The sequence below is a fragment of the Plasmodium malariae genome, assembly GCF_900090045.1.
Source record: "Plasmodium malariae genome assembly, chromosome: 10".
Classification (NCBI taxonomy): Eukaryota; Apicomplexa; class Aconoidasida; order Haemosporida; family Plasmodiidae; genus Plasmodium; species Plasmodium malariae.
In genome coordinates this window covers 1220064-1234776 of record NC_041784.1, presented here as the reverse complement: position 1 = coordinate 1234776, position 14713 = coordinate 1220064, and the positions used below count along the sequence as shown (strand labels likewise).

The following is a 14713-nucleotide window of genomic DNA, read 5'->3' as shown; positions in this document are numbered from 1 at the left end:
ATTATCTAATGCAAAACGATAATTATCTAATGCAAAACGATAATTATCTAATGCAAAACGATAATTATCTAATGCAAAACGATAATTATCTAATGCAAAACGATAAATATCTAATGCAAAACGATAATTGCCATATGCAAAAAACATGGTCGCTAATTTTTAATTTTCCCCTTGAGAAACGAAGTGTTGTTCATTGGACATACAGCACTCTGTTTTGCATTTTCTGCTACCGTTTTCAAATCATCTGTATCCAAATTATCATTTTTTTTTACATTATAGTATGTTAATGTTTTAATGTGCCATTTGTCTTTTTGTTTACGTAAAGTGCTTATAATCTTCCCTTTTTTTTTGTTGTGTTTTTTACTTTTGATGTTAATAACTATACTAGCATTGCTTTCATTTATATATCCTGTCCAAAATTTTGAAAATATCACTTCTTCGTATTCATCAACTAATTTTTTATCTTTTAAAACATGCTCTTTTACTATTTTTACGGCTAATGGCTCTTCAAAAATCATCAATAATAAGTTAATAACACAATATGAAAATACGGAAAAAAGAGATAATAAAACTGTGTAATATGTGATATGTACCTTATAATCCTTTAAAAATGTTTTTATCATCATATAACTTATATATTCTTTGTTAACTAAATATTTAGACTGATCTTTGTTTAAAACAAATAAATTTTTTTTTTTTTTGTTTTTTCCTTTATATGACAAAGGGGGTACTTGCTTCTCACCATCTACTTTTGTTTTTACTGACGAGGTGATTTGCTTTTCTGTGGTACTTCCTACAGACGGAGAAGACATTTTCCTCTTATACATATTCCAAAAAAATACCCCATAATTTTTCATTTTCATTTTTCCTCACCTGATAAGGCATATTACACTAATGAAGAAAGTTCTCAAGCGCAATTTTGTTGTTTTGCTTTAAGAGCTGCCCCATTTGAGGAGAAAAAATATGCATTTTTATGAATAGCATATGAAAGAAAGTACGCGTATAGGTATATGTAGACGTACATGTATACATGAAGAAGCAAATAAAAAGTACGCTCCTCTACACAATGGGGCTAACAATTATTCTTTTCCCCTCGTTCAACTGTAGGTAATTTCTCAAATCTTAACAATTGGAAGTGTGAAAATGCATTTTTCATTTTATGTAAATGTAGATACGTCTTTTATTTTTTTTTTTTTTCTTTTTGATCTATATTTTACATTCCTGATATTTTTTGAGTTCTGAACAGGTTATATTTTTCAACCTTAGCAAGCAATGTTAGTTGTTTTTCTCAAATTTTTTGTGAGTACTCTATTTTCTCTTAAAGGGAAGAAAACAAAAAAAAAAAAAAAAAAAATGAATTAAATTAAAGGTATAGCCTTTTTTTGAACACAAAAAACATTTAAATTAAAGGTATCGCTTTTTTTTTATCAAAAGTATATTTTTATTTTCAAGTAATAGTATCTATTACAATACCTTTTTTTCTCCTCTCATAAAGGTATGTGCATTTCGCTGTTATTAGAAATGTAAAATCTTCCTGCACTGTTCAGGATAGAAATTCTAAATTTTTGCTCATACAGAATATTTTTATAAGGTACAATATTACAAGTAAATGATTTATGTGCACTTTTTTTTTTTTTTTTTTTTAAATATCTCATATAATTTCTTGCATGTGCATGTTTTTTTTTCTCTCCACATTTGTGAATACACACAAATATTTTTGCGTCCATTTAACATAATTTAGTTTGAATAAAGTGCTATTGGACTGTACTTTTTAGCACGCAATGTACACATACGAGCATGTGAGCGTGCAAATATACGTATAAACGTATACATATATATATATATACTTACCCGCGCACGGGTATTTGCTGCCTCGTTGCGGATGGATATAAAAAAAAAAAAAAAAAGCATAAAAGTCTGTAAAATAATATGCACAGTAAATATTGTACGAGTCTGCAAAATAATATGTACGAGTCTGCAAAATAATATGCACAGTAAATATTGTACGAGTCTGCAAAATAATATGCACAGTAAATATTGTACGAGTCTGCAAAATAATATGCACAGTAAATATTGTACGAGTCTGCAAAATAATATGCACAGTAAATATTGTACGAGTCTGCATAATAATATGCACAGTAAATATTGTACGAGCTTGTAAAACGATATGAAGATAAAAAGGAACTTTAAAACACTCTCTTTTAATTAGCCAAAGCCGTGTCTGCACTTTTCATACGCCTCTTATTTTGCTTGAAAAACTGCAACTATGGAAAAATGCTATCGTGAAGACATAGTACTTTTCTTTTCCATAGAAAATTTAGAAGAAATATTGAATCTTCTTAAAACTGTCCGAGCAGTAAAAGGAGGATCTTACAAATTGTTAACTTTGGGTAGCTCGAATAATTTATTTTTCAATTCAAATGATTATTTGATAACGAAAAGTAGGGTAGAAAAAGAAAAAAAAGATGACGATTTGCTGTTATCTACTCATGAGGAAGAAGAATGTCCAAAGAATGAAATGTCAGACGTAAACAATATGAACAGGCAAGGTGATGAAAAGGAAATTAAAAAAACCACTAGTTTGTTATCTTCTTTAAATACAAACGAGTTAAAGGAAGGAGAAGAAAAAAAAAAAAAAAATGGTAAAAATAATCATCTCTTCAGTGAAAAATACATAAATGATGAGAACGAACTGATTAGTAGAGAAATATTTAAATATTTATACAAGAATGAAAACAATATGAAATACACAAAAAAGCATAAGTTATTAACACAAATAATAATGGACGCCATCATATACGCAAATAAAATAAAATTAAATATATACAAATTAAATCTATTTATATCAATTGTAATTATGACTTTGCATAAAATTATGGAAAATTTAAAAGGGAAAAAAAATAATAAAAAAAAAAAAACTGTAAACTATTTTATAAGTTTGTTAGAGAAAAATATTAAATATCATGAAGAGTCAGTAGAAAAGGTAAGAATCGCCAATTCGGCTGAATTAGACATTCCAACAGTCGACAGTTTAAATAGAGAATGTATTGAACAAAATAAAAGGACAACGGAGGATGATAAGAATATGGGTGAGAAAATAAGAAGTAGCATCAAAGGGAGGAGTGACAAAGGAAGGAGTAACAAAGATGTAGGCAATAAAGCCAGTAGGAATAGTTTACCTAAAGAAACATGTGTTGATGAAAAGAACATAAAGACTAAATTCGTAGGAGAAACTGATAATTCAAACCAGCATTATAATAAATATAAAAATAATAATAATTTAGAAGACAACAATGTACACATGACCGATATAAATACAGAAAATTATGACGAAAAGGAAATTATACTTTTACAATATGATGAAGCGAAGTATATAATAAAATACATGTTTGACAATATTTTTTCCATTTATCATATGTTTGAATACCTTTTTTTATTTTCCTCTTTTCCTGTAAATTTAACCTTTACCAATAGCTTTACAGCCATATCACCAACACACTTATTTTCTACCAGTGATGAAGTGATACAGGGTAATATTTATGATCTTTGCACTTTAATAAATTAAAACACACCTTCCTTTTTTGCTCGATTTCGATCATTAGCGGTTATTCGTCCTTTTCATTCGTTCACTTATACACCCTTCTAATTTCCTTCTTCACAAGTGCAAACATGTGTGAAGAGCTTCCCTTAATACGGGATACCCTTTTAAGCAAAACATTGCACATATGAGAAGTGCACATACGTACAAATATGTACGCGTACATACCTGCATACGTGTATTTTCATATACTTACATTTGCATACATACGTACATACATACGCGTACACATGTGCGTATACACACCCATGAGCACTCTAGCGCGAAATCTCCGCAGTAATATTTATCCCTCACTTTTAATTCCATTCCCCTGATTCCCCTCCCACCTTATAGACAAAGAAAAACTGGAAGATAATGAATTTTGCTCTAATACTTACATAAAAGAAGCTCTTGACGTCCCTCTATATGTTCTTGATAAATTTTATGATAACATCAACAAATTTAAGGAGAAGATTAACGATATTGTCTCTTAAGTGCTTCCCTTTACAAATAATGAAAGCACATCATGGAAATTCTTGAAAAAATGAAAAATACAAATTGTATACATGAATAATGACAAAACATGTGTATAAAAAAAAAAAAAAAAAAAAAAAAGTAGGCCGTATAAATGAATAATAGAATTCGTAATGCCAGATTAACCTCTTTGTTACGCCTCTCTTCTTTCATGTTTATATTTACGTTTATTTTATTTATTTATTTACACATATACTTATCTATTTTACTTTATTTTTTTTTTTTGCCACCATTTGACTGAAATTTTTATGAAGAGTCTTCTATTCATGGAGCTGTTATTCGTTTCTTTCATCTTCGTAGTTTATGTATAGACTTTATTTTTTTTTTTTTTTACTTGAAAAATTTATCAATTTTTATGCATACAACATATAAAAAAAAAAAAAAGAAATTTTTTTTTTTTTATTAATTTCTCATTTTACTGATGTTTGTGTATGTCTAATTATATTATGCTTGTGTTAAGCCTTTAACAGTTGTAACAAAAAAAAAAAGAAAAAATGAAATAAAAAAAATAAAAATAAAATAAAATAAAAAAAATAAAAATAAAATAAAATAAAAAAAATAAAAATAAAATAAAATAAAAAAAATAAAAATAAAATAAAATAAAAATAAGATAAAAATAAAATAAAAATAATAGTAGCGACTGCAATAGTAATAATAATTAAATACATTCAATAATGTGGAACACGTCGTTGTATTATCCTGTGTGCATATATTCCTGTACGTGTACATGTATGTACGCGAAGGAAGCTTCACAATGTGCTTATGTATTATACACATTTCACACATCATATAAGGATAATTGTAAAGGAAAAAAGGAATTATTATAATGTATTCGAGATTTAATCCATAAGGACATCATATTTAATTTAGTATCTTTTATATCAATTGGTTTTGGGAATAAGGTATTATACGCATAATCAATTTTTGATCTTTCTACATCATCTGCATTTAAATAATTTTGTATGTTTTTAAGAATTCTTGAATCAAACCACGAAAAGTTGTTAAAACATTCGTTCATCATATTTGTATCTTTCCATTCAGATGACATTTCATAAGCTGTCATCATTTTCAAATCTCCTAACAACAAATTTAAATTATTCCCACTTATGTTTCTTTTTTCTTCTTCTATTTTTTTTAAACGAGTACTACAGCTGCTGTTATCATCCATGTTCATTAGTTGTAAATTTTTCTTCTTAGAAAAAAAAAAAAAAAAAAAAAAGATACTCTTCAGCTACGTGGTACGATACGCTAAAGCTAAATTTTCAGAATTTTTTCAAATGTATATATATGTATATACATATATGTACATATATTTGTACGTAAATGCAAAGAGTACCTGTTAACACATTTCCAATATTTCAATGTACTATTACTATGCAATTTTAATTAGCTTCGTTTGCTTTAGGGGAAAAATATTCTTATAAAATGTTTTCTTTTTTTTCCGATTTTTCCGAGAAAATGTCGATATTAAGAGGAATCATTGCAGTGTTTTAACTTATGCATACTTATAAATACATACATATGTATACGTACATATATATACGTACATATTTATACGTACATATTTATACGTACATATTTATACGTACTTATTTATACGTACTTATTTATACATACTTCTGTACACGCACATATATATACATATTTTATGTATGCTCTTTTTTTTTTTTAGCAGGGTGCCGTTCGCAGATCATTTTATGAAATTATTTCTGAAAAATTTTTCAAATAAACGGAATGAATGACATTGTGTTAGTATTATTTCTTCTCAAGTTGACACTTTTTTTTTTTTTTTTTTCTTTTTTTTATCCCCCATTATTTTGTAACATCTTTAAATGAATTGTGTGTTTACACCTATGAGTTATTTTTATGTAAGTTAAAAACTGAAACCTGGAATAGTAATCTGTTTCCCCATTTTTTTTTTTTTTTTTTTTATTTAGTTCTTTTCTCATATGTTGAATAGCACATTTTACACATAAAAAAAAAAAAAAAAAAAAAATTTTCCCAAAAGAGCAACGCTCGAAGAAACAAAAATGTTTTTAAGATTGTTTAAAGAAAGGAAATATATAAATCGCCCTAGCATAATTTGCAATACAAGAATAACTGTAACTTATCCCTTTATGAATGATGTACGTTTTTTAAAAACATGTCATAGTGAATATCATAATATACAGGAATTAAAAATTAATTTACCAAGATTAAAATTGAGAGGCTTACCTTTTGATGTGTCCCAAGAAGAAATAAAAACATTTTTTAAGAATTTTAAATTGTCAAATGAAGAGCATTCTATTCACATAATTAAAGGATTAGGGAACAAACCCACAGGACATGCATATGTTTACTTTGATGATGAAGAAGAAGCAAGAAATGCTTGTCAAGCTTTAAATCGAAAATTTTTAAGGAATCGATATATTGAAATATACATAGATTACGTTTTTAATCACAATATAACACCAGTCAAAGAGCACGTGACAACATTGATGAGGGACAGATATAGAAAAGACAACCAGTAAATTGTGAATTCATGTTTTCTTCCTTTTAGGAAAGCCCATGAATGAAATGGGAAAGTTGATCGTGTCTCTCGTATGATATGTAAAAAAAAGGAAAAATAGGAAAAAAAGAAAAAAATGCAAAACTGAAAATTGATAATTACAAATTGAAAATTATAAATTACAGAACTTTAAAATAAGAAAGATTAAAGGGTTCATTCGTCCCTTTCAAGCTCCTTACATGTTAATTTTTTCTACCCATTAATTTATTTATGCCCTTTTTTTTTTTTTTTTTTTTCTGCTTTAACAACTCCTATACGCTTTTTACCTTTTCAGTTTTTACGTAAAATTTCCATCTTTATGTTGTAAAAACCATTGCACATATTTTATTTATTTATGTAGTTCATTTTTCTTTTCTTTTCTTTTTTTTTTTTTTTCCCCTTTGCAGGGTTTTATTTATGCTTTACATTTTTGTACATATACTTATTTTTTTTACGTTCCCCAATTTTTCACCCAATTGTTGCGTATGAAAGTTGAAATTTTCTCATTTTTCCACTTGCTCATTTGCCCATTTTGTAATTTCACCTTCCTCATACAAGATTTAAACACCAGTTTGGGGGCATATATATTTATATATATATGTATATATATTACAAACCAAGAAAATAAAAAAGAGCTCATATTTAAGATTTTACAATTTAGCTACTTATAATAAAAAAAAAAAAAAAAAAAAGTTTGGAGTTGTTTTTTTCTTTATGCATAGAAAACAAATAATTAAAAAACCTTACGTGTACATGTATTTTGTGTCTTTATATGTATACACATTTTTTTTTTTTATGTGTGTTGTAACTTTATTAAACCAACATTGTGCTTATTTTGTGTGCCATCAATATTTTTTTTTTTTTCCTATTAACATATTTATGAACGTTCATAAAATAATGTACATAAAAAAAAGTAATGTGCATAAAATAACGTTCATGAAATAACGTTCATAAAATAATGTTCATAAAATAACGTTCATAAAATAACGTTCATAAAATAATGTTCATAAAATATTGTTCATAAAATAACGTTCATAAAATATTGTTCATAAAAAAAGAGAATGCTATCAAATAAAAGAATATACATGTATTTGTATATATGTATATATATATATATATATATATATATATATATTTTTTTTTTTTTTTTATTGAACACGCTTGCAGGGATAAATTTGAAATGGCTATAATTGCGTAATTACTTTAATTTCCGGATTTTTGTTCATTTCTTTTAATATACACATGACATATATTTACGTTGTTATACATTCAACGCGTTATAAAAAAAAAAGAAAAGAAAAAAAGTTACGTTTTCATTATTTTTCATATTTAAATTTTACCAATTTAACCATTACAACACTTGTACAATCGCATGTTCATATGTTGTAACACTCACATATGCACACATGAACACTGTTGACACATTTACATCTGTGCCTATTTATACATTATATTTTCGATTTGTCCGTGCATTCATATGTACATGTGTTCATGTGATAATTTATTGTTATAAATTTTAGTAAAACATGAATATTCTCACACACTAGACTACTATGAATCAAATAAGGGTAAAAAAAAAAATGGAGTTACTTGAAATTCGAGAAAAGAAAAATAAAAAGGAAAGGGAGCCACTCACACAAATAACAAAAGAAACGAAAAAAAAAAAGAAGAAGAAAAAGGAAAAGGAATATAAAGAAGAAAAGGAACGGCGTGAAATAATCCTAGAGGACCAAAGGAACGAAATAAATACAAACAAAGCAACAAACGGTGGAGCAAATACAGAAACAAAAACACTATCGAATAGCAGCAGTTTACACATTAAGGAGTATACGGCGCTCCCTTCGAAAGGTAAGGAAACAAAAAAAGACGAAAGTGGTAAGAAAAATAGGAAAGATAAGAATAATATAAAAGACGCAAAAGGTAAAAATGGTAAAAACGATAGAAAAGATAAAAATGATCGAAACAAAAAAAATGATCAAAACGATAAAAATGGTCGAAATGATAAGATATATTTAAAAATCGAAAGAGGAAAGAAAAGAACAAGTTCCGAAATATCAGTCATTCGTAAAAATGCAAATGCGGTAAAGGCACCGTCAGAGGAACTTTCAAATTTTCAAAAATTAAAAAAACAAAAAAAGAAAAAAAAAAGCTTCAAGCAAAATAAAGAACTTAAAGGGGGAAAAAAAGATCTAAACTTAAATAAAGAAAACGGAATTAATAGAATTAATGTCTCAAAAAATGAAAATGAAGAAGAAAATTCACCAAAAGAAAGGAAAATAACAAATATCGGGGTAAGGATTCTTAGCTTGACATCTTCAAAAATTGGAAAAATGAACGATAATAGCACTATAGAGGTTAGTCAATCCAAAAGCTTCAGTAAAAAAAGTATGGAAATGCATAGTGGACAACCTGGGAAGAATGCTAATCTTTCCTTTCAACTTAGCGAAGCGGTACAAGTAAAGGGAAGTGAAACCTCTCCCAGGTATGACAGTGGCTGCAGTAATGCACACAACAATGATTACAATAATAACATCAACAGAAGTGGTCAAAACAACTTTGATAGACGTGGTGATAATGAGTCTGATAGGCGTGGTGATAATAACTATGGGAGAAGCCTGTTTTGTGAACTTACGGAAGCAATAAAAAATGATACCAGTGGTCTAAACGATAACAGTAATTTAGGTATTCTATTGAAAGAGGAAAAAGATGAATTTTACATTAACCTTAAAAAATTAGACATGAAAAAATTGAGCTCCACTAAATGTAACGATCTAATTAATTTAGGAAAGGATTTGAAGAACAAAAAGTCGAAAAATAGTTTCAAATCAAGTATATCCAAAGGTGTACATATTTCATTTTTAAGCGACGCTAAAAAAAGACAGGGAACAAATAAAACTTCTAAAAATGTAAAAAAGAAAAAATATAATAGTATGGGTATAAAGGGAAAAAGTAATACGTACAAGGAAGAAGAGTCTTCAAAAAAAAGAAAAAATATTGAATTAATGCATATCAAGACAGAAAAGAAGAAGATAAAGAGCAAAGGGAAAAGAGAAGAAGCAGAATTAAAAAATAGAAACAGCAATAAAAGGAAAAAAGTAAAAGAACGTAAATGGGTGAAGAAGAAAGAATTACAAGCAGAAATTGTAATGAAAACGGATGAAAAGAGCATGGGAGCACAGTATGAGAAAGAAAAAGAACAGGGAAAAGAAGCACAAACGAAATCATGCGTGCAGGGAATAGGGGAAGTGGGAGAAGTGAAAGAAGCGGAAATAGTGGAAGAAGTGAAAGAAGTGGGAGAAGCGGAAATATTGGAAGAAGTGAAAGAAATGGGAGAAGTAGGAGAAGTGGGAGAAGTGAAAGAAGAGGAAATAGTGGAAAAAGTGAAAGAAGTGGCAGAAGCGGAAATAGTGGAAGAAGTGAAAGAAGTGAAAGAAGTGAAAGAAGTGGGAGAAGTGGAAGAAGTAGGCGAAGTGGAAGAAGTAGGCGAAGTGGAAGAAGTAGGCGAAGTGGAAGAAGTAGGCGAAGCGGAGGAAAAGGATGAAGAAAAGCGGAAGAAAAAAGTGGAAGAAGAAAAAGAGGAAGAAAAGATAGCAGAAATAGTAGAGGAGGTAGAAAAGGAAGAAGCGGAAGAAAAAGTGGAAGAGGTGGAAGAGGTGGAAGAGGTGGAAGAGGTAGAAAAAGAAGAAGCGGAAAAGGAAGTGGCGGAAAAAACAAGTGCAAGGAAAAAACCTAAACCTAAGCAGAAAGTGAAAGTGAGGCAGAAACATAAGGTGGCAAAGGAAAAAGAGAAAAAGAGGGAAAGTGAAATAAAGAAAGGAATGGGAGGCGAAAGGGAGAACAAAAAAGACGCAGAAGGTAATGAGGTAGGCAATGATGTAGGGATCGACGTAGGCATTAGTCTAGACAATGACAAACGAGGCGACGAAGTAAATGTCGAAAGGCGTAAAAGGAGGAAAGGAAACCATCTACTCAAAGAAGAGAATAAACAGTTAAAAAACGTTCATAAATATAATTTAAAAAATAATGAAGTAGACAAAATATTGAAGAAATATTTGAATTTAAAAAGAGAGGAAAATGTAAAAAGAGAAGGAGCATATGGAAATGCTATAAATGATATTCTTGATATAAAAGAAAAGAAGTTTAAAATTGACACAATTAATTTTTTTTCTAATTTTAAATCAGAAGAATGTTTTCATGATATTTTATTTTTTTTTGATTCTTACGATAAAAAATTAAAAAAAAAAAAAACGAATAAAAATGTATTGAAACTACTTAAAAAATTATTTAAATGTGAATCTATTGAGTTAGATGATATAAAATTAATATTGCAAATATTTGACAAAATTACTGAAAAATTTAAAAAAGAAATTAAAATAGTACAAATAGTAAGATGCTTTGCAGAAATAGAGAATATATCTAATTCGAAATCGACGACAGATAAAAAAAAACAAAGTTGTAATGACCATGATCAGAATAATAAGAACACATGGTGCAACAATAAAAATAAAATGTATCTATTATATGACCATATACAGGATGAATCCATAATTAATCAGTTTAATAAAAATAAAATGTACCATATAATTTTTAACCGTCAAAAAGAATATACAAAGGAATCACGAGCTTTTCGTATGCTTCAACAATGGAATGATACAAACAAATTAATTATGTTAAGAGATAAATTAGAAGAAATTAAAAAAAGGAAAATTCTTTCAAATATTCCTCTATCGTATATACACTTATTAAAAGATAAATTAATGTGTAGCATACTTAATATATGTTGTTTAAACAATTACAGTTTGTCTAAATACGAGTTCGAATTCCCCCCTTATCCTTTCTTATATCAACAAAAATATGCTCATGATACCCTGGACAAGAAAAAATTGAATACAAGTTACGGAGCCAATTATTCCTTGAAGATGGGGACAGCAATTCGTGTCTTAGCATCTAAATAATTTTTCTTCTTACAGAAGCCCCTCATTTGCGTAAGGTTCTACTCTGAGAGCTCGTTAGCACATGCACATATGTATATATACATACATATACATGAGCGCGGATGTGAGGACTGCCATTTGTGCTCCGCGCTACTACACAGTACCTTGTTCTACTTCATTATTACTTTGTTTTATTTTATATATTCAGTGTATCCAATATAAGTAGCACATGATCATCCTTTCACCCCCTTTTTTCTTTTTTTTAGTAGAATGTGTTTTTTATAAAATAATTTTTAATAAATGTTTATAAATATAAATTATAATTTTTTTTTGCCATTTACTGCCAGTTTATCGCCCATTTTGTTTCTCATTTTTATATCCCTAATTATGTTGTAATACCTTGCACTAACGTTCAGCAAGTGGTTCTTTTTTACCGTTTTAAACTTTGTTTTTCATTGTATGCATATGGACGTATATGTACATACATACATACATACATACATTTTTCACGTTTTATGCTTTCCTTTTTTTTTTTTTTTTTTTTTTTTTTTTACACTAATGAGGGCGATAAAATGCAATGAATCGAATTAATTCAAATAGAAATAAAAATGGATACTTATTTAATGCCGCTAATATACAGGCATATGTTATCTTCTTTTCTTTGAACAACACCTATTGCTATTTGAACATATTTTATTTTAAAAAATTAACAAATTATACGTAAGTGAAGGGGAGTTATAAAACTTAACTCTCTACTTGGAAATAGAAAAAATGTCCAACACGAATAAAATGAAAAAGGTCTAAATAATTAACGACTTAAGTAGCAGGTAAGCATGTAGTACATATGTAGGTATGTATGTGTGTAAGTATGTGTGTATATACATATATATTTATATATATGTGCACATACAAAAGATCACGTGAAAAAATATAGAGAAGATAGCCATACAACTCCACATTTGGGGACAAAACAAAATAGTACATTTAACATGTGCACTAATAAGATGTACTAAATTACTTCCACTGAGACAAATAAAACGATTTAATGAAAAAATATATTAATTCTTTACTTTTTAATGCATGTAATAAATCTAAAACGATATCAATTTATAATGTATAAGCATATGATGTACACTCGATTTTACGCAAGGGCACAAGGATTGTCTGTCATAAATGTAACAAAAAAAAAAAAAAAATTAAATAAAAAAATTAATAATTGTATAGTTAAATGAATGAATGGATGTACGGGTGAACGATTGAACGGATGAACGGGTGAACGATTGAACGGATGAACGGGTGAACGATTGAACGGATGAACGGGTGAACGATTGAACGGATGAACGCGTGAACGGATGAACGAATGAAAGAATAAAAGAATATACGAATGAACAGTGCGTACTGGCTAGTTAAAACGTAAGCTCATGCACATATAATATATTTATATCGAATCGCATGACAGGTAATATATATATATATATATATATTTATTTTATTTTATTTTATTTTTCAAGCCAAAGAGTTCGCGTTTTTTGACAAATTTTTCAAAATTTGTATGTACTGATCAGGTATTTTCGTGGAATCGTTCAGGTTATTTACGGCTTTACAAATATGAGGCATATCATGTTCAATGGAGAAAATATTGGTTAAAAAAAAAAGAAAATTCAAATCCCTGAAAATATGAACAATGTCCTTTGTATGACGTAATGTTTTTATCATGTTATTAAACTTTTGTAAAATATTATAATAATTCGTATTACTAGGATAAGGGAAAAAGTAATTATAACTACTTTTATGAGAAAATATAGGTACATTATTTACACAAAATAAAACATCAATTTTTTTTAACTCCATTTTTTTAATAAGGACATTGTCTTTACATTTTAAATATAACTCATTCATAATATCTATTTCGCTATCAAAGTTTTTTATTTTCATTTCTTTTTCATTGTTTTTTTTCTCAAATTGTAGTATACTATTTTGTTTTCTCATATCTTTTATCATATCATTATTTATTAATTTAAGCAAATCATAATTAATTTCATAAGCTTCTACTATGATGGACTCAGAATTTTTATTCATACCAACAGTTAGAGTGATAAACGGTTTTACATAAGCATTAGGTATTTTTTTTTTTTTCAAACTTTTCTGCTTTTTATCATGTTCATTTGTTGTGTTGTCATCATACATTCCCTTTTTTCTTTTCACCCCAATTGCAGAAATGATAGTATGTTCATTAGTGCTGCTACTATGCTTTTCATTTCTTACCTTTTCATGTTGATGTAACTCCCCGCCTTCCTTTAGTTTATCACCCACCTTTGGTTTATTTAAAACTTCTTTCATAACCATTAAGGATAATAAAACTTCCTTTCCTCCCATAGGTATGAACAGTTCATTATCTTCATAATTAAGCATTTTCATTTTCTTATTTAATTTAATAAAATTCTTTTTTTTTTTATTAGACATACTGATGTCTATACCAATGTCAGGATAAGCATAAAGGAAACCAACAACTTCCAAACCTAACATCTTAGCTAGCAAATCAGCTCTCTTTCTGTCTTCACTATATAGTAGATAATTCACATCATAGTTCTGTTCTGACTTATTGTTCATAGAAAAAAATACATTTTCGATTTTAACTATCTCATTATTTTCTTCATATTTACCATATAATATACCACAGAACAAATTATTATCATCTAGATTCTTATTTTTAAGATTGTTGTAATTTACTTCATTAAAAAAATTTTGCACATTATATAAGCACGTTTCACTAACACTTACACTTCTACATAGTGAATCAAATAATGGGTTAACTGACACTTTTTTATTATTCCTAAAATGTAGAAATTTCTTTTCCTTTTTATTTTCGCTTAATTTTTTTGTATCATTTTTATCATTGTTTTTATTATGAATCAGACTCTTTTCAGATGATTCTGACCTTTTTCTATCACTTTTGCTTATTGTGCAGAAATTCGGTTTGCTCGTTACACAAAAATACGATTTGCTTGTTGTGCAAAAATACGGTTTGTTTGTTACACAAAAATGGTGTTTCCATGTTATTTTATTTATTTTTAAGCATTCACATTTAATTCTCGTAAAAATCAAATAAAAGTATATTAGAAGAAGTATGCTTCTTTTCAT

At 27.9% G+C, this 14713-nt stretch overlaps 6 protein-coding genes across 6 annotated transcripts; 3 read left to right on the top strand and 3 right to left on the bottom strand.

The window, feature by feature from the left end:
• Positions 1–152: 152 nt before the first annotated feature.
• Positions 153–812, bottom strand: PmUG01_10035800 (conserved Plasmodium protein, unknown function; the record flags this gene model as incomplete). Its single annotated transcript, XM_029005554.1, has 1 exon — positions 153–812. The coding sequence occupies one exon, from the start codon at positions 810–812 to the stop codon at positions 153–155; it is 660 nt and encodes a 219-aa protein (XP_028862132.1).
• Positions 813–2266: 1454 nt separating this feature from the next.
• PmUG01_10035700 (conserved Plasmodium protein, unknown function) lies at positions 2267–4071 on the top strand (the record flags this gene model as incomplete). The annotated part of the gene is made up of 2 exons (XM_029005553.1): positions 2267–3530; positions 3932–4071. The coding sequence occupies 2 exons, from the start codon at positions 2267–2269 to the stop codon at positions 4069–4071; spliced, it is 1404 nt and encodes a 467-aa protein (XP_028862131.1).
• An 818-nt stretch (positions 4072–4889) lies between these two features.
• Positions 4890–5285, bottom strand: PmUG01_10035600 (conserved Plasmodium protein, unknown function; the record flags this gene model as incomplete). Its single annotated transcript, XM_029005552.1, has 1 exon — positions 4890–5285. One exon carries the CDS (start codon positions 5283–5285, stop codon positions 4890–4892), a length of 396 nt encoding a protein of 131 aa, XP_028862130.1.
• An 856-nt stretch (positions 5286–6141) lies between these two features.
• On the top strand, positions 6142–6621 carry PmUG01_10035500 (RNA-binding protein, putative; the record flags this gene model as incomplete). The annotated part of the gene is made up of 1 exon (XM_029005551.1): positions 6142–6621. One exon carries the CDS (start codon positions 6142–6144, stop codon positions 6619–6621), a length of 480 nt encoding a protein of 159 aa, XP_028862129.1.
• A 1597-nt stretch (positions 6622–8218) lies between these two features.
• On the top strand, positions 8219–11593 carry PmUG01_10035400 (conserved Plasmodium protein, unknown function; the record flags this gene model as incomplete). Its single annotated transcript, XM_029005550.1, has 1 exon — positions 8219–11593. The coding sequence occupies one exon, from the start codon at positions 8219–8221 to the stop codon at positions 11591–11593; it is 3375 nt and encodes a 1124-aa protein (XP_028862128.1).
• A 1485-nt stretch (positions 11594–13078) lies between these two features.
• PmUG01_10035300 (conserved Plasmodium protein, unknown function) lies at positions 13079–14713 on the bottom strand (the record flags this gene model as incomplete). Its single annotated transcript, XM_029005549.1, has 1 exon — positions 13079–14713. The coding sequence occupies one exon, from the start codon at positions 14711–14713 to the stop codon at positions 13079–13081; it is 1635 nt and encodes a 544-aa protein (XP_028862127.1).